This window comes from Quercus lobata, chromosome 11 (genome assembly GCF_001633185.2).
Source record: "Quercus lobata isolate SW786 chromosome 11, ValleyOak3.0 Primary Assembly, whole genome shotgun sequence".
Lineage (NCBI taxonomy): Eukaryota > Viridiplantae > Streptophyta > Magnoliopsida > Fagales > Fagaceae > Quercus > Quercus lobata.
In genome coordinates, this window is record NC_044914.1 from 4,161,765 (window position 1) to 4,182,151 (window position 20,387).

At 33.5% G+C, this 20,387-nt stretch overlaps 1 protein-coding gene across 12 annotated transcripts; it reads right to left on the reverse strand.

Annotated features, from left to right (window-relative positions):
* Window positions 1-6,578: 6,578 nt before the first annotated feature.
* On the reverse strand, window positions 6,579-12,203 carry LOC115969259 (stress response protein NST1-like). Of its 12 annotated transcripts, XR_004086909.1 has the most exons (4): window positions 10,831-12,203; window positions 7,578-7,766; window positions 7,001-7,088; window positions 6,579-6,823 (listed from the first exon to the last, which is right to left on the reverse strand). XR_004086909.1 is itself a non-coding variant. In XM_031088865.1 (3 exons), exons 1-3 carry the CDS (start codon window positions 12,048-12,050, stop codon window positions 6,775-6,777), a joined length of 1,458 nt encoding a protein of 485 aa, XP_030944725.1. In that variant the 5' UTR covers window positions 12,051-12,203; the 3' UTR covers window positions 6,579-6,774. The 12 variants fall into 12 exon arrangements, 5 of the variants coding, with proteins under 5 accessions (XP_030944725.1, XP_030944729.1, XP_030944728.1 ...); XM_031088865.1 differs by lacking the exon at window positions 7,001-7,088; XR_004086911.1 differs by lacking the exons at window positions 6,579-6,823; window positions 7,001-7,088 and adding an exon at window positions 8,809-8,906 and having other exon boundaries at window positions 7,656-7,737; window positions 10,831-12,201.
* Window positions 12,204-20,387: the final 8,184 nt, after the last annotated feature.

A 20,387-nucleotide genomic window follows, 5' to 3' on the forward strand; every position in this document is an offset into this window, starting at 1 on the left:
TAAAGTAAAAAGTTAGCACATGAGACCTAACTGCCGGAGAAAAACCAGAAAAATAATAAAAATTAAAAAATTAAATAAAAAAAAATACTAGGGGCATGAAACAGGCTGCTAGTAAAATTCCAAAAAAAACCACCACAGAAAGCCGTCAATAGTTGATCTATAAACCACATTCTAATCTTAGTCAAGTTATTGGTGGGTTTGGGGGCTACTTACCTTAGAATAGCACACGATTTAATAATAAACAAATAAATAACCCTCCCCACTATCAACCTATCAAAAATAAATAAATAATTAAACAAAACCTAGCTAATAAAGAAACTAAAAATACCAAACAGGAACAGAGAGAAATAACAAATATCTCCATCCATGCTCTAAGCTTCATGTACTCTACAATATAACTAACATTAAACTTGAGAAAACATGTAGAGAGAAACCATAACAATAAGTCTAGGAACACAATATTTTTCACAACTGTACTGGCCCGTTTTGTGCATGATAAAAGTAGTGTCGGTAGTGGATACAAGTGAAAGTAATGCTAAATAAATCTCAACAAATCATGTTAACAATTATTGAAAAAAAAAAAAAAAAGTTGCATCACAAAGAGCAGTGGAGCATGAATAGCCTATTCATATATAAGACGAAAACCAAAAGTTACCAGTGGCACAATAATTCAGTACCAAGCAGATGTGTCGTGCAGAAGCTGAGTATTGTTGGGCCCCAATTTCACAAAACTGGATAGGAATCCAGATATGAATCAAAGGCTGGCGGATAACAACCATGATGCCACGCAACAATTCTTGGAAATACAAGCGTATTGATACTTGATATGAAATTGAAAGCTCACCAACCAATTAAAATATTTAAAAATTTCAGAATCCGATGATTACTAACAGGTTCTGCTCTCTTGCAACTGACTATCCTATTTAAAAGAGGATAAAGAAAGATACATTTGAGGAATGTTTCAGAATTCTTTTTAGAAAAAATAGTTTTGACTGCAGAACCTGAAAAAAAAAAAAATTATAGTTCTGTAGCAGTAATCTAGTAACCAACAAAAGTGATTCCATGCTATCACAGACCAATCAAAACACATTGAAAATTACTCTTCTTCCAATAGACCAAATTTTTTAAATGATGCAATTATTAATGAAAATGCAAATATATAATTATGTACCTAAAATGTCATTTTTTTATACTGAGATAACATACTTTTGATAAGAATCCGTTTTTTTTTTTTTTTTTTTTACTAAAAGAAAAGGTGAGACCAATGTAGAAAATTGAAATATGAACTCACTTTTGGAAAGTTTAACGTATTTTAGGACTATCCAGAAATAAAAATTATTATTTATTTTGAGACACAAGTGTGTAAATTCAGAACATATTAATCTGCTTTACAAAGTGCCAAGAAATTTGAACCTCAAGGGATTGGCTTAATGGTTCCTAATGCCTCCTTATATCCATGAGATCTTAAGCTCAAAACCTCTACCCAGAATCATGGGGCCACCTCAAAGGAATCTCTCTCTGTAATAACTTTGTGTGTGGGACAGATCGTAGGACTGCACACACACGAGAAATAGTTAGTACTCGAAGAGGTCTAAATAGACTCGTTTCTCTAATAAAGCCACGAATCCTGATGGAAGTCTAGGTCACCATAAATTATTTGCTACTGGTCACTTTTTTGTTTCCACCCTGCAATAGCTGAGATGGTCTGACTTTCACACAGTATCTTCACAAATATGTTTAAACATCACTGTTTTTAAATAAATGGCTATTATTAGTCTGTGAATCAGTTTCATTTGGACTGGTTGGTTATGAAACATCTTCCATCTAACAGTCATGCTTACACAGGGTTCTAAATATCTACAATGGGTGATTTCATTGCTTCTTGCTGATTATGCAGCAAACAGTCCTAGCTAGATTTAGAATTGACATTCATCAACTGGTATAAATCATCCACCTACGCATTTAAAAGAATACAATAAAATGACGGTGCTTTAACAACAAAACAGGTAATAGATAGTCTGTTTAGCCCCTGAATTTCCCATTATTGATTAAACTACCCTCAAGTTGACCAACAGTTGGCTGCCAACCAGTCAAAATGTTTATCTTGCCCTTGGGAACTTCATTTTCTTTTTACCAGTCAAGGGATGTATTGGGAATAATTTGATAAAGAGTGTCTCATGACTTTGATTAACTATTTTAGATTCCTATGCTGTGACAAATAATTTTAAGATTAGTGTTCTGGTTTAACAATTTGAAAGCAAATTGTTAAAAAACAGGTTTTAGTTATGTTCGATTATAAGGCTACACAGTCCATTTCTTTCCTATGACATTACAATCACATTCAGTTGTTTGAACCTCAAAAACCTGCTTGGATTAATAGGATGTGTTAAAGAGTGATTTAGAGAATGCGTCTCAAAGGAGCAAATAAAAACTGAGGCTTGAAGATATGTAAATATTAAGAGTACTATAGCAACTGAGAATCTCAATAGCATTGGCTTCTACTGCACTCACACACACAGACCAATAAAGATGGAAGAGCACCTAGTAATAAAAGATAGAAGAAGAAGAAGAAGAGTGTATTTTTGTATCTCAATAGATATCCTTTTCGGGAAGCGCACACACACACACACACCAATAGGACTTCTTTGTTCAAACAAATCATGAGATAACCCATCTATCTATTCAAGAACTTAAAATTTAAAAATATCTAAACAATCCAGAAAGGAGTCTAATGAACTGAGTCTAATGACAAATTGCGGTGATCACAGAACCAAACATATACGATACATGTATCTTCTAAGAATATTCTTAGTTGTTTTTCCTTTCATGGTCTGGGTGTTTGAGAAATTTGAACTGAGATTTTGAATCATAGAAAATTCGTTATGGCTTTAACAACATTAATAAATTAATGATGAGAATAAGTTGCCTTGTATCAACTTTCTTCTCTCTTTTTTTTTTTTTTCCTTTTTTTTTTTTTTGCTACACTTACATGTAACAACCAAAATGCAGAGCAATGAATACAGATGTGGTTCAGAGAAATTCTCTCTTATTAAAGTACAAATTCCAAATGGTATAATTTGAACCTTGGGTTTTGCACAATCTATGTAAAAAATTTAGCCCATCCAAAATTCCCTCTTCTTAATTGCCTAAAGATCAACATAAACCTGAGTTCTACCTAAAACTTTGAATTGCTCCATGAATGGTTGATAAAAATCTATAGGATAGCTGGTTAAGCCCTTCATTTATTCTTTTTTCTTTTGCTGAATAAGTACAAAATGAAGAAAATTAAGTCTACTAAGAAAGTTTCCTTCAAAAGACCTTGCCTGAAATATGTTTCATATCTAAACTGGGATGACATGAATATCAAACAGGTTATGTAACCTCTGTTCAATAGACATCTCTAAGAGTACGAATTTGTTATGAAGCCACCACATCTCCAGAGAACCCAATAATCTACACCAGACACTAATAAAAAGTGAAGTTCTGCCTTGTGAGTTTCTAATGTAGCTAAATCTTATTATTACTCAATGTGGAGGTGAGGGGACCCCTCGACACATGCATAGCCAACTTTGATCCACACACCCAATATATGATTCTTATCAGCATGAAGATGTAGTATATTATATCCAAACCAGAATGACCTGATTCAGTCCCAACACCAAGCTCATGCTACCATAGTCAAATTCTATATGAAAATATGTTGTCATATCCAATAGCAAACTAATTCATGTGAAATTTTACAAAGTCCTATATGCTGTTTGTTATCACAATACAATTCCGTGTTGAAGTGCAAGAAAAAAACAATTTTGGTTTGTGTCTATTTGGGAACAACTTATTTAGCTTAAAGCTAAAGTGTGCTAAAGTACACTTGTATTTCAAAAAGTGAGGTTTTAAAAAGCTGTACTTAAAAGCTAAAAAGCAAAAAGCTAGCTTATAAGCTAGTTCCAAAAACACACTTAATTTAGTTCTATTTAATCTTAATAGTCAATTGTATTACATCTGTTAATTCATTGGATTTTATTTTAGGTCTTATTAGCTAATTAAGTTATTAGTATTTAATTTTAGGTAAATTGTATCACATCTGTTGATTCATTGGATTAATAGTCAATTTTATCACATCTGTGATTCATTGGATCTTAATTTAGGTCTTATTAACTAAGTTATTAGTGTTTTAATTAATTTCATAGAATAAAAATTAAATTTGTAAACCAATAATAGAGCTTTGAAGTCAATTATGATTAGGGTTTGGTCTTATAGTAGTCTATATAAATGTGCTATTGTACCCCAATAAAAACAGTTTGCTTGAGTAATAAAATTTGTTGTTAGGATTTTTTACTTTTTTTTCCTTCAATAGTTCAGTGCTAATTCCAACCAACCCGAGGTGTTAGTTTCCAAATTTTCCATCATTCTTGGTGTTGATTCCAATTAACTAAGTGTAGATTCTTAGGATTATTTTTATTTTTCTACTCTTGTGATTCTCATATCCCCTTATAGAGAACTCATGCTGCACCAGTTTTGGTATCAGTGCATTCATTGTTCTACATCAATCCATAGTATATTTCTTCTGATCTTCTCTTCAAGTTTTAAATTTAATAACTGCATCGTAGTTACGTCCAATGTATCTGCTCTTCAAGGTTGCCTTCCTATATTGCATCTAAATATCATGTTAAATTCTCCAATTGTTGAACCCTTCTGACCAAAGTAACATGACTGCCAATTTAACCAACATAGTTATTATACATACATCCAAATATTAGTGAGACTCCAAATTCAACCTGCTCTTTTGATTGTTCATGTTTTAATTTAAATAACTATTGCACCAAGAATATGAAGGGATTATGCTATTGTTGTTAGAATATTGGTTAAGTAATTTAATTCTTTAGTTCCTATCCATTTATGCTTTTGAGACAAGTGGTTGTGTATCACAGGATCGAAGAAGACAATCATGATTCCAAACCCTACCCCCACACTACCTTCCCTTTAAAAAAATAAAATAAAATAAAAATTCCAAGTGTTGAGTACTTGAGTATCACTTATTGAGGGGGAGTCTATACCCACATATGAGGAGTAATAGAAAATTAGTAAAATGATTAATTCCATTATTTCCCCATCATCTTAATCTTTAGGTACAAGTGATAGTTTATCAATAGCATATCTTAATATTTTAAAACACCCTTGGTTCTCAAACAAAATTTTTTTTAAAAGTTGCATTTAAATGTGAAAATGTACTTGAAGGTGTATTATGGGAATTCCATGTACCATTTTTCCTATTTGGGTTTATGAAGGTTTAGGGGTTCAACAATCAAAATTGTTCTCAGGACTTGAAAGGCTCAAAATCTCCAGTTTAATCCAAGGATGCACATGTCAATGCATAGATTCCACTTGAAAAAAGGTCAGTCACACCCTTCCCACAATTACATCCCTCTTACCAAGCCACCACCCCAATGCTATCTCTGCCAGTGCCACCATTTTGATTATTACTTTTGCTAGGACACTACCACATTATCTACTGCTGCCAGCTTCCTCTATCAGTGCCATTGCTTCAACAATACTAAACACCACTAGGCCAAAAACATCACCACTTTCACTCCCATCACCATTACTCGATCCATGTTATCAACCACTTACACCACCATTTGTCAACATTATCATTTGTATTACCATCATCATGCTGCTACTATCACTTCACCATGCGTTGACACTAGAACTACTGTTGTTAAATTTCCAATATTACCACCACTATTATCATTGCACGGACAGCATTGCCAATACACAAAACGGTGGTGGAGGTGGTGGATAATACACAAAACCAAACACAATTATAATGGTTCTTAAGAAATTAGCTTTCATACTTCTACCATTTCATAAATTTTAAGACAAATAATAAATTCTTTATCCAAATGCAAGAAAAATGAAAATAGTAGTAAACAAGTTTATGTGCGAGTATTTGAGGCTTTGGAAAAGACATGCAGATATGCGTTATAAAATTCGTTAAATCTATCCAAAAACATGTTTATATCAATCAGTGGCATTTTCCTGATCTCTAAAGCACAGTATTTTTATGTGCAGTCTCTCTACTTTTCTTTTTCCCATTTTTAAATGCTAAGCTTTAAATGTAAGACTTGTTCTTTTTTAATAAGTTACAACTCACACAACCATAAAAGATTGAAATTGTAACTTGACACCTCCCCCCACCCCCCTATTTTGGGGTCAAGATGGCATTTGGTTCGAAAACCATTGGCAAACATTAAATCTAAGACATCCATCTTCACGCCATCCCTTTACAACCTAAACCAGGACATATTTTATAAAATTGAACAATAAAGGAGGCAGTGTAGGTTTGACATGTATCCGAAGAAATTTATAATCTATATTACTTTCTTTTTGATAAGTTGTAATCTATATTACTTTCTTCACAATAGGAAGGAAGAAGATTTCCAAAGGGCACACAGAATTATTCAACTGCAGTAAATTTGATTACAGACTATACATGATATATACTAGACGTTAACAATCAACATTTAAACATGAAAGAGGAATGGAGATACTACTTTCATAAAAGCAACAAAGCATCAGGTAAAAAATTTCTCATGGCTAAGAGAGTTCTGAATTTGCATTCATCTTTTGAAATATTTTGCAATATAAGAACTAATTCAAAATTGAATGTATGCTTAGTACTTACAATTTTGGATACAAGAATCCAGTCAACACAATAGATATGGGACAACCACATGCTTAGACCAATCAATTGAATATCTTCAATACTTAATTTAGTTAATTTGAATACCTGGAATCTGTAATCTCAGCTGTGTCTATAAACCACCTGAAGCAACAAAATCAAAGATAAAAGTTAATACTTAATACTGATAGAGACCAAGATCATAAAAGATGAATGGCAAAATACTATGGAACCATGTGAAGACACAAATCATATTTAAAATTTAAAAAAAAAAAAAAAAAAAAAAGCATTATTGCCCATATAAATATTCGTGTTACTCACCATTCAGACTCTGTGCTTTTTAAACAAGGAGCAAAGAGAAAATCTTGTTTCACTGATATTTCCAGAAACTAATTTCTAAAGGTGAAATCTGCAAGATTACAACCACAAACTTGCAAGGGTCAAGTTTCTGGGAGACTCAACCCAATAATTCCTTGTCCAAGCAATATGGGGCTAAGGCAATAATTCTGCATACATTCAAATCCTTTTTTAATTTGATATAATACTGTAAATATCTTATATGCTTTTTACATTATTTATTTGTGAACCAGGACAATTCATTAAAGTCTTCTGTGAAGAAAAATGACTAAAGAGCTAAAACAGAAGAAAAAAAAAACAAAAACAAAGAACAAAAACAAGGAACAAAAACAAAACAAAAAAACAAAGAACAAAACAAAAACAAAAATAAAAAAATTTAAAAAAAAAATAAACAACACAAAAAACACAAAACACAAAACAAAAACAAAACAAAAAAAAACAAAAACAAAAAAAAAAAAACAAACAAACAAAAACACAAACAAAAAACAAAAACAAAAACAAAATCCAGGTTAACTTGCCTCCACATCTCTAAATGCTATACCTCACAACCTTGTCAAATCCAAGTACAAATAGGGAATTAGAGCAGGCCTCTAATTTGGGAGCTCCACGTGTTTCTGGTTGTGGCAGTTCAGGATATCGAGCAACTGGTAGTGTCCTCCAGGAACCTGCTTCAAGGGGATAAGTACCCCCTACCAAATTGCCTATTTGTAGAAGTAGCAGAAAATAAGATCTACATCATTAATTCAACAGCATTTATTAGCAAAGGCAGTGAGTTGAAGCCATGCCACAAAGACAGTTCACGATTCATATCCTGCATTCCCCTTCAAAAAAGTCATGCTTAACCACCATACCAAAATGTGGGTAAACATCAATCTGACTAAACATTGGAAAGTTGCAGATCTTAAAGTCCATTGAAATTTAGAAAATTTTGACATGGATGTGGTATCCTTAAACATGCCCAAACCGTTTTTGTTTTCCTACTTAATCATAGCCTCCATAAGCACCAATGAGCTCTATCTCAAATGGCATCTCTTCCCTTGTAAAAGCAAGGTGGAGTGTAAAGTCATGGGTTCAAAACCCACCAAGTGCATGTGTACCTTACTAATTAAAAATGAACATATTTATATATAACCTCAATAGGCATTTCACCAAGATTATAATACCCATCTTAGAAATCAATCACATCCCCTAATATTCAACTTGCAGGTAGTAAAACTGATTTAAATGATAAAAAGTTGGTCAGGAAGAAGGGGAGGGGGAGGGAGAGGGGGAGAGAGGGGGGGGGGGGGGGGGGGGGGGGGGGGGCAAACCAAGTGAGAGGGTTTCAAATTTTTTATTTTTTTAGGGTCAAAATATGATTTTGGTTCTTGAATTATGACATTTTTTAATTTCCTCCCTATTGTATCAACTGTTTGATATTATAATTAAAGTTTACAATGCGAATGGCAATTACTAGTGCAACAAACCTTGCTTTACATGCATCTTTTTAATGTTGATGTAGCACGTTATATGAGGCCACATACGTGATCTCAATAAACACCGCAAACAACATATGATATTTACCAGTGTCGTATTTCAATTAATTTTCAAAAATTGCTTGTGTCACTATGCCATACCCGTACACCATGTCTCATATATGTTCCATGCTTCCTAGTAAAACCAACATCTGGCTTAATGTCTTATGTCAACATTATAAGAACACGTGTGTATGTGTATGTATATATATAAACAAACAATTAGGAAGCACGAACACTTCATATAAAGTGGCATACCCATGTCATACCAGTGTCGTACCGACCGTTTCATGTTATTAATTTTCAAAAATTGCTTGTGTCACTATGCCATACCCGTACCCATGTCCATATCCATGCTTCCTAGTAAAACAGCAACTATCATTGCATAGTAACAGGAAGGATAAGGATAACATTAAGGCATTTTTATAACTTCAAGTACTAAAGTGAAACAATTGATGGTTTAGGGAAAAATCAAAATTTTTACATATAATTCAAGGTCCAAAATTTTATTTTGACCAATTTTTAATAAGAAGGATGCATTATGCACCCAACAAATGTATAAGCAATTTCACAAGAATGAAGTCATAGAGGAAGCTATTGGTTCAGGAATCTATGATTTGTCCTAACTACATACAAAAGTGCCTAAGATGACTTTAAATAAGAGCTAGAAGCATTAGCCGTATAATTCCAGATGCTGAATGTCAAAAAGAATCCACAAATCTTCAAGCAGCAACGTCAAATCAACAAGCAAGAAGAGAAATCCACCAAAGTTTGAACAACAATGGACCATACCCTGGTTCATATAACCCAATTACCCAAGTGCTATTTAAAAGGAATTTGGATCTAGTGGAATAGATAGGGCAATTGCACCGTACAATTGAACCTTAATGCGAGAGAGAAAAGTTAAAAAGGTAAAAGGTCATAAAATTTCTGATCCAACAGCTAAGATTAAAAGTGCACATTTTAAGTTTCAATCTCAGCCCTTGCAAGCCAATTGCACGGTGCAATTTCCCTAGCTAATGCATCAGATCTTAATCCACCCAAAAGACTTTCCCATGAGCAGTCAAATGTTAATGAGCATCTACAACATTTCTACCTACTTTTTTTTTTATAGGTAAAAATAATATTATTGAAAAGAGACTACGTCGTGAAAATAAATATGAAATAGCCTAAAGAACCTAAAGAATTACAATGGGGTAATATCTACATATGAGTTGACTCTATGAAGGAGTGAATAGAAATACTATCAGTAAGACCTGCTACAAAAGACCACTCATAAAGAGAACTAATAAAGGATACAGCATTTCTACTTACACTTCCTGATAGCATGAACTTGCTTTTGCCAGCTTATGAACATCTACAGAATTTCTACCTACACCTCCATAATATTGTGATCAGAAAATTTCTCAAGGGGTTAATACTCTTATCAGAAACATGAATATCCTCACTTTCTCCCCTAAATTTTCACAATAAGCATAAAGGGCAAAGGCCCAAACCAGAACAAGACAAAAAAAATTATAAGGGGTGTTTTGCCTTATACCTTGTACTACAACCCCAAAAGTAATTTTTTTTGCCTTCACACTCATAATATCCATGAAACCTTCGTAACATGGGAAAATTTACCACTTTAAAAACCCTAATTTACTATATGGAATTATGTCAGCTTCTACTGCATTCAACTGAAATCTTAGTTTGCTTCCTCCCCCCACCCCCTTTTCCTTTTTTTATTTCTTTGAAACTTCATATATTTCACATTGTTTGAACAATATTCTGATCTTGTCAAAAATTAACAGTATGAAGAATTGCTCCATTTTGATGCCTTAACAATGTTCAAGGATATTATAGCACAAAAGAGTAACTCATACCACCTTTATTGATAACATAAAAACAAAACAATGACGATATTAATTCACAATACAGCTTATTAAGTAGTTGAAACCATATGAAATTAATTTTTACTCCCAAGCATATGCAAACTCATTACATATGTGAGCATCATCCAGGTTTTGAACTGACATAACAAATAATTCAGAGAGTTAAAATAAGAAACATAACAATAGTCCAGAAGGTCCAGATGAAGTGCAGCTTGATAGTAGATAGAATTTGTAACTCCTAAACAGAACAAACAAGAATCACAATATTCCATTGCAAATAAAGATGCAAAAAGAATTATATTCATTGATCATATTATAAAGATAATCAATATCATGAAAAACAACTGATGGACATGTCTCTAGAGCTACAAAAACAATAATAAAGGATTTGAATTACACAGTTTACATGAATTCAGAAGGCGAATTTGCATCCGGCTTCCCATTGTCGCCCAATCCCCCTGGATGCTGCAAATTATGCAAAACCTGAGGCGGCAAAACTCCCAATGCACCACCCAACCCATCACTCGCCGACCCAAAAAACTGACAAACAAGCCGAGCCATGACCCCAAGAACCTGCATTTGGTTCTGGCATGCCTCAGCTTGCATTTGCATCATTTGCTTCTCATGCTCAATCTGCAAACCCAACATCCTCTCCTTCCACTCCATCTCCTTCTCCTCCCTCTCCTCCTCCATCCTCATTCTCTCCCGCCGTTCATCATCGAATTCCATTTCCAATCTCAACCTTCTCTCAACTTCCCTCTTTGCCCACATCAACTCCCTCTCTTCCAACTCCAATTCCCTATTCTCCAACCCTTCTTCCCTATCATACCGCCGTTTCACCGCCCTCCAATGCGCCTCTCTCCTATTTTCCTCCCTCACTGCCTCCTCCTTCTCTCCCTGAAACTCCCTCTCTCTTTTCCTCTCCTCTTTCTTCACCATCACATCCCTCAAGTCCAAAACTTTAGAACCCATTAGCCTCAATCTTTCATTTCCTCCCAAACCCATCTTCAATTTCTTCACCCCAGCAAAACCCACTTCCCCATTTTGCCTCTCACCCTCAAATTCACCTTCACTCCTCAAATTTTCCTCATTTTCTTCTTCATCTTCCTCCTCATCATCATCATCATCCACATCCTCATCCTCATCCTCATCTTCCTCATCTTCATCTTCTTCTTCACCATCTTCTTCATCCTCACAATCAATCCCAAACCCCAAATCCCCACAATCCCCAAAAACATGAATATCATTATCATTGTTCTCACACAACCTCTTACTCTTAACATCAAGTTCCACATCCCCAAACACTTCCTTGTACTTAAAAAAATTGACCCAGTGATTCTCACCATCTTTCCAGTTGAACTCATCATTGGAGAGTCGGATCTTCTGCTTCACACCCAGGTACTGGTGGCGCATGTTTTGGACCTTGATGGACACGTCACGCCAGCTCCACTTGAAGGGGTAGGTGGCTGGGTCTTGAAGATGGTGTATTGTGTTAACATGGTCAGCCACAGGCTTGAATTTCTTCTCCCGAGTCTTGAGCTTGGCCAAGGCACCAGAGTTTCGGAGCTCTGAGTACTTTGTGAGCAAGGTTTGCTCTTCCAGCTCCGACCATTTCTTGCGTTTCATTTTGGACTCTCCAGAGTCTCTTTGAGGCTTTAGTCTGTCGGTAAGAAGAGGTGTGTGAGTTTAGAGAACTTCGAGACTGAACAACAACAACAGGTTCAATACTTCGATTCGTGTGACCATTATACCAGTTGGAAGTACACTTACTATTTCCGCTGAACCAATAAACTAAAGAGAGTACGCATAATTACGTAGGGCCGTTAGAAGAGATTGAGTAATATTGTTTGAGTATTATATATATATATATATATATGTAGTGGTAAAAGTGTATTAAAATATGTATAAAATTGTTTAAAATGTAAAAAAATGTGTTAGAACTTAGTACTTACTCATCAAACAGGGCCTTAATTTTAATTCTTTTTGTATCAAAAATTGATTAATGTTTTAGTCTAATGATAAAAACCTATTATCAAAAATCAATAATATAAGTTGAAACTCTCTCAAAAAACAGATTTAGGGATAATTTCTTCTAATATATATATATATATATATATTAACGAATGCCCTAAGTTATTATTTAGGAATTATGTTTATAAATGTTTTTATAAGAAAATGATAAAGTAATTACTTTTGTTAATAGCTTTTTATATTTTTCATAAAAGTGATGTCAAAATTTTCTTAATATAATTTAGGGAAAATTACAAGTTTGGTCTCTAACTTTTACCGTAAATGTCAATTTGGCCCCTAGTATTTTGAATGTGTCAATCTAGTCTCTAACCTTTTAGTATTGTGTTAAAATAGTTCTTACCGTTGAGTAATAGATGAAAAATGCTAACGTAACTAACTGCTAAAATAAAAAATTTATTTTTATGCCACATCAGATGATACGGGTAATGCCACATAAAAAATGTATAAATAAATAACAGTTTATGATAAAATTGGATCTCAAAAGTCAAATCTCAAACACCCTGAACAGCTTCGGTGAGTACCAGCCTCTTCATTCCTCGGTGGATGCAAAGGTACAAGCCAATGAGCCAGAGTGGGATATTGCTACTTCGAATGATTTCTTGTTGCAAAAGTACACCTAAGAGATTAATTGGGCATCTATTTATCTAAAATTTCCAATGTGTTAATGATTTAGGTATTGGTTTCTTTAGGTGGCTACGCAATGGAATTTTTGGAAATTGCAAGACTACTCTTTAGGATTTGGTTAGATAATTTGGGGTCTAAATTAATATGTTTATATGATGAAATTCCCTGGCATGGTTAGCTGGTTTTTTTCTTTGCTAGACTAGGGGAGAGTGGCTTTCATCATGTGTCGATTGTTGGTGTCAGTAAAAAATCATTCTGCTGTAAATATCGTTTTCCTTTTGTTTTGCTTGGGATATTGGTTTGATTGTGATTATCTTGGCTGGATAATTTCTGGGTTCTTATTCGATTTTGCAAAAATATAGAATTTGGAAATTGGAATCCTTGGTGGCGGTAGAATGAAGCTGTTGTGGATGTTTGGGATTTTGAGATCCAAGTTTATTCTAAACTGGCCTTTTTCTTTTTATTTATTGTTTATTCCATGTGGGTCATATGATGTGGCATAAAATAATTTTTTATTTTAACCATTAACTACGTCAATATTTTCCATCAATCGCTTAATGATAGGACTATTTTGACACAATACCAAAATGTTAAGGACTAAATTGATATATTTGAAACGTTAAGGACCAAATTGATATTTAGTGTAAAGGTTAAGGACCAAACTTGTAGTTTACCTTATAATTTATTAACAATTGTCTTAAATGAACCCATTAATGTGACCCATTACAACAATCCTACCTTCTATCCAAATTTGGAGAAATAACACTCCAACCTAAATTTGAAGTAAAAATTTTATCAAAAAAAAAAAATGAAGTAAAAAAAAATCACTTGAGGTTTAAATAAATTGACACTCCCCTTCATTCCGTTAATTTCAAGTTACAAAATATTAAAACTTTTCCTTTGTCACCAAAAAAAAAAAAAAATACAAAATATTCTAAATTGTAAAAAGATTCTTTACTAAATTTTAACTATGGTTTGTAAAACCAAATTAAAAAGAATTTAGGATAAAAAGATAAAGTTAATCCAACATCAAAAGATTTTAAACGTCAAATTTCTCCACAACCTAGAAAGCAAGCAAAAGAAACCAAAGGCAAATTTTCTGCACAAAATAGATAAAGGAGGTATGCTTCTTCCATTTTTTTTTTTTTTTACATTTCTAATTTCATGATCCTTCTTCAATTTGCAATAATTGTGAATTTCAAATGTTGAGAAGACAAACAGTTATTGTTTTTCCAATCCACTTTTTGATTTACAATTTCATAGAGTTGTTTAGAGAGTTGTAATTAAATTGCTGAGGAAAAAAAAAGGGGGGTTCTTGAAAGATGTGTTGGTAAAGGGGGAAGAAGAAGATTTGCAATAATTGTGAATTTCAAATGTTGAGAAGACAAACAGTTATTGTTTTTCCAATCCACTTTTTGATTTACAATTTCATAGAGTTGTTTAGAGAGTTGTAGTTAAATTGCTGAGGAAAAAAAAGGGGGTTCTTGAAAGATGTGTTGGTAAAGGGGGGAGAAGAAGATGTAGGCATTTCCTAAAAAACTAAAGTGGAAATGAAGTACGAAATAGTTTTGAATTTTTTTTTGGTAAAATACTATTTTTGGTTCCTAAATTTTATTAAAAATTTGTTTTTCATCCCTAAACTTTAAAAAATTTATTTTTCACTCATAAATTATTGAAAATTTTGTTTTTAGTCCCTAAATTATTGAAAATGTTTTACATTTTGTCCTTAAATGTTACCCCAAAAAATTTTATCCTTAAACTATATATTGAAACTTTTTCCTTTTTCATCCTTTTTTTTTTCTTTAAACTATTGAAAAAAAAAACTATTTACAAAGTTTAAGGATAAAAAACAAATTTTTGGTAAAGTTTAGGGACCAAAATAATATTTTACCCTTTGATTTTTTTTTTTTTTAAGAAGTAAAATTCTAACATGAATTACTAACCTATAAAGAAGAATTGAGTATTTTGGAAACCTACATTTAACCAAATAGCAGGTTACTTTACAAAAATTTTAATTTCAAGTTAACATATTTGGTGAAACGCATGTTATTAAGATTGAGTGTATTACTGTTTTCTCTTCAAGTTTTGGATATAGTGTTATTTCCCCAAATCTTTATATTTTCTTTTCAAGTTTTAGATGTAGTATCATTTCTCCAAATCTCAATGGAGTACAGTCTAATTATCCTTATCTATTATTCATTCATTTTCAAATGGAGATAATTAAAATTTTATGATGTTATTAAAAATAAATAAATGTTACCTATGGAGGAAAACTTTATTTTTTTTTAATTTAGATGTAAGACACAAATAAATCCAATGATCAATCCACGTAAACAATTCAACATAAAATAAATGACACATGAAGCCTTGCTAAAATTTAGAAGGAAATTTGACAATTTGAATGAGGGGATCTTATCTTTGTAGAAAACTCCAATTCACACATTTTTAAATAAGTAAATGAAATTTTAAAAAGTCAGTGGAAGACTTATCCTACAAATTCTAGAGAATCCTGATTCTCGTATTTGAGGAATTAATTAATTAATTAATTTTAAGTTTTAAATATTGTCTGTGGGGACACGATTCGTGGCGGACCGTAGCAGTGTTGGGTTCGCACGTAAGGAGGCCCCAACAATATCATTTGTAGAGCGTGGGTTTGAAAGGCTAGGCCTTGATCGACGAGCGGTGGGTTTTTCGTGGTAGTCGCGCGGGTCTAGGTTACCTTCACCCATGGAGTCTTTCTCCTGGAGGTGGGCTGGGAGGCTCTCGTTTTTGGCCATTTTTCCCAGCCCCCTCTTTAGGTTACTGATTTTTCCTTTTATATTCCCTTGTGTTCACTGTCCTTCGTCCACGTATAGGGTCAGCATTTCCAAGGTTGATATTTGTCCCATCAGCTTTCACTCAAAGTCGTTGGGGGTGGTTGTAAAAAGTCTAAGAATGCGGCTCTGTCAGGTTCAGAGCATTGAATGGTAGTAAGGGCAGCTTTCCCTTGATATTTCAGATCTTTTTCCCAAGTTTCAGTCCTATACCGTTCTTACCCTCCTCTCTGAGGGGGGACTTTGGGTCTGCCGAGGACTGAACTGCCCTCGGCGGTATCCATAGGCCACCTTGTCAAGTTTGGGCCATAGCCCTCCTCGGCTTGGGCCTTTGGGTTCTCCCCGGGTAGATGGGCCTGGCCCATAAATCATTTAGGCCCCACAAAGCTAATACCCAAATTGTTGTGAGCCACCAATTTCTACCCAAAGCTTGCTTAAAAGCCACCACCCAAAAAAAAAACCTTGCCTCGTGGTGACCACCAAGTCACGACCCACTTGAAAACTCACCTCATCACTCATGGTCGACTCCAATATTAAGGGTTCGTTTGGATACAACTTATTTTGCTGAAAACACTATAGCAAAATAATTTTTAAATTGGTGAAAATTTATTGTTCGCTCTATTTTTACTGTTCACATGCCTTGGTGTACTGTTCATGTCTCATGAACAGTGCACCAAGCGCTAGTTTTATATATAAAAAAAATAAAAAGCTGAAAACGCGCAAACACAAAGAAACGTGAACGTGAACGTGGATCCAAACAATCACTAACAGGGGCCCATATAGACAGCCTTCTTGGGAACCCACTACAAGCCCATTATTCTTCTTTATTGCCCTAAGCGTCCTTGTTTGCTTTTAGCATGATTGAATCGAGAACTGCTCAGTAAGTGAAAAATGAAAGAGAAGGTGTGAAAGGAGAAGAAAAGGCAAAAAAATGAAAGAAATAAATAATAAAGGGATAAATAAGTGCTTAGAGATTTTGATTTCTCATATTTGAGAAATTAAAACAACAATTGTTTCTTTGAACAAGGAGAGAGAAGGTGGATTTGATTCTCATATTGATTTTTTTATTATTATTATTATTTATGGTAGTGGTACACTACTCCTTCGCTTCAAAGTTTATAAGGTAGAAAGTGGGGGGATTTCTATTCGATGTGGGACGCCTAGGACGTTGTAAGCATGCTGAGGTCGGCCAAGGACATTGCCAAGCATGCCGAGGATGTTGCAAATCATGCCGAGAACGGCCAAGGACGTTGCATGCATGCCTAGGACGTTACCAAGCATGCCTTAGGTACCTACAATAAGTATCACTAATTAAATTAATGACAAAATATACTATTAATTTGAGAGAAGTAAGCATAGTTCCTAGAGTCTTAAATAATTGGGTAAACTACACCAACTACACTTAAAGAAGTAGTGGTACACTACTCCTTCGCTTCAAAGGTAGAAAGTGAGGGGGATTTCTATTTGATGTGGGACGCCTAGGACGTTATAAGCATGCCGAGGATAGTCAAGGACGTTGCATGCATGCTTAGGACGTTGCCAAGCATGTCTAAGCATGCCTTAGATACCCACAATAAGTATCACTAATTAAATTAATGACAAAATATACTATTAATTTGAGAGAAGTAAGCATTGTTCCTAGAGTCTTAAATAATTGGGTAAACTACACCAACTACACTTAAGGTTCAACAACTCTCCACACACACACACGCACACAAACTATGAATGAAATGACACTGCAAAATTATACTACTTAGATTGATTTAAATACAACACATATGTTAATGTGTGACTTTTCTAATTGAATTTTAAAAGAAAATGGATTTTAAAAATAATAAATAAATAAATAAAAACAAAATCAAGCTTGTATAAATCACACTCTCCACTTGAAGCTTGTACAAATTAGTAGGAATATTAAAAAAATAAATAAATAAATAAAATTCTACTAGAAAGACTTATATGTTGTATGTCATATCATCATATACTATACTTACCATACTATGTTATAAAATGCGGTTGCACCAAATTACAATTTTTTAGATAAAAACAAACAACTTATTTGTTCTTATCCGCTATTGATTATCACATAAAATATATATATATATATATATTGATTATCACTTTTTCATATTGATAAGTATCTATTTTTATTTACTATCATTTTTTTATTAAATTAAATTAGAATAGAATTTCTATCTTGTAAAAAAAAATCTAATCTTTTTTTAGAGGGACGCAGATTATCTCATTTTTATTTACGTGGAATCTTAAAAAAATTAACATCTTTGTTCACGTGAGTGAGATACCCATGTTATCTAGAAATTTTTTCTAATTATTTTTAATACCAACGTAAGGAGAAGGTGTCGGCAAATAATAAAATAATTACATATCAAAATCTCTAGGGGATGCTTTCTTTGTTTTCAATAATTTGACCAAGAGATGTAACTATCTGATTGACCCACCGGCAATGAATACCGAGCAAATACCAACAGATGTGGTGAATGGAATGCTGATAAGGTAAAATAATCCTCAATGGTGGAAGAGTGGTAGCTGTCAACTTTTCCACTGCTACCTTATCAATTTTTGGATTGACATAATTATCATCTATTTATAATTTTTCTTCTCCACTATGTACGTTCATGTTCTATTTAAAAAGTGAATTCCAGTTAGTACAATTGGTAAAATCTTTGATAGTTGAATAAGTGATTTAGAGTTCAATCTTCGCTTATACCATAAACTGCTTGATATTTTGGTCTATAATTAAAAGCTATCATTAGGAGCAGATGTCATAGGCAGAAAAACTCTCAAAAAAATGTTCTATTTAAAAAAAAAATAAAAAACAAAAACAAAACTACTGTGTTCAAACTTGTCAGTGTTTATAAAAAATAATAACTCTTTGAGCTATGTCTGCCATGCTTGCATTGTGACGAAAATAATTGCCAATGCTCTGTGTGTATTGTGTTCATCTTACAACACTCGGTTGCTAATGTTTCTATAAGCGCTATATTTGTGTGATAATTCTTCCTCTATGCAAGCTTACAAGATTTTTTTTTTTTTTTTTTTTATCATCAGCAAAGGAAGATCTATTAAAAAACTGCAAAGCGATTATAGCATATATTACTACCCAGAACCTGGGCTTGGTCTTGCCTGATTACATTAGCATTGCAAAGACTAAAGGAGCAAAGCACAATACAAAGCAACCACGATAATTGTTAACTGAGGACCACGATGCTAAAAACGAGGGCTGCTTGGTTTGACTCTCTCAGATCCACAGAGCTCAGTCCGAGAAGGGTTCAATACAGATTTTTGCATCACTCTCTATATGGCCCTTTGAATATAGAACAATGGTTTCCACTATTTTAATCAGGGTAAAAACCAGTGACCCCCTCCAATCTCTAGCCACAGTTGCAATCACTGATCTAACTGCTGCATTACAGTTAATTTTAATCACTTCTTTCTCAGGCTTTGACCAGATTGCAAGTTTTGGAGAGGGGGAGGCCACTATTGTTGCTGTCCTGGGGGTCGTGTTCTTGGTACAGCTTCATTAGTCCACTATATAGCCTATACTGATCCACCTTAGCTCCTTCATACATCACCAATTTTTTAAGGCTGCAGAAAATCAACCCTCTCATTGGAGCTTAGGAGCCAATTACTTGGGGGACAATATCACTATATCAGTAATTATATTAGTTGCAGGGGGAATTTAACTTAAAACCATCCTGCTTAAGGGGCAAAACTTAGGTATAGTATTTAAATGCTGTTTCTTAGGTTTCCTTTTTAAGATTCTGCCATGTAGATTTTTCCTTATGGGATGGAAGTGTATTTTTTAGTTAAGTAGTCATATGGTTGAATTTTAAGAAGGAAACCTAAGAAACAGCACTGAAAGTACTGTACCTAAGTTTTGTTTCTGCTTAAGACCCTAAGAGCTACCAAACCATAAAGCTCTCAAAACATGACACTAAAGCAAATAGAACCCTTAACTAACAGCCAGGGATGCATTACTTAGGAAAAAAAAAGCAACCCTTAACTAACAACCAGGGGTTTATTACTTAGAGCATGTTGATGTATGATACAAACCTTAATTCATAATAGTGTTTTGTGGTCGTCTAGTTGGCTTTAGCTTTACTTTGAAATTATATGTTTTGGTTGTAATTAACAATTGAGTTCATGTTGTATTTGTGTTGTTTCTTTTACTATGAATTTTGCAATATTTCTATTTTCAATCAAGGGGGGCAAAAGTTGGAAGGAAAAAAATCATGAAATTCCAAATTAGCATATTTAGTGTTAATAAACAATAAAGTAAAATATACAAAATAACCATTTTTTAAAACATTTCACTGTAATTATTTATCAAAAGGTCTCAACATTCTTTTAAATCTCAAAAATCTTTAATTATTTATTTCGTACAAAAATGTTAAAAGCTTTCCTTGCAATGTATAAAATTCAAACTAGCATCTCTTTCTATATTTTTTTTTAAATCAAATATTATAATTGATTA

What these genes read in the sequence shown, in the direction of transcription:
- LOC115969259 (XM_031088865.1), bottom strand. Translation starts at nt 12,050, where the DNA reads ATGAAACGCAAGAAATGGTCGGAGCTGGAAGAGCAAACCTTGCTCACA. An exon ending in AATTCGCCTTCTGAATTCAT is followed by an intron (nt 7,767 to 10,830) that starts GTAAACTGTGTA and finishes TTAATGATGTAG; the next exon opens with ATCTTATTTTCTGCTACTTC. An exon ending in GGATTTGACAAGGTTGTGAG is followed by an intron (nt 6,824 to 7,577) that starts GTATAGCATTTA and finishes TTGTTGCTTCAG; the next exon opens with GTGGTTTATAGACACAGCTG.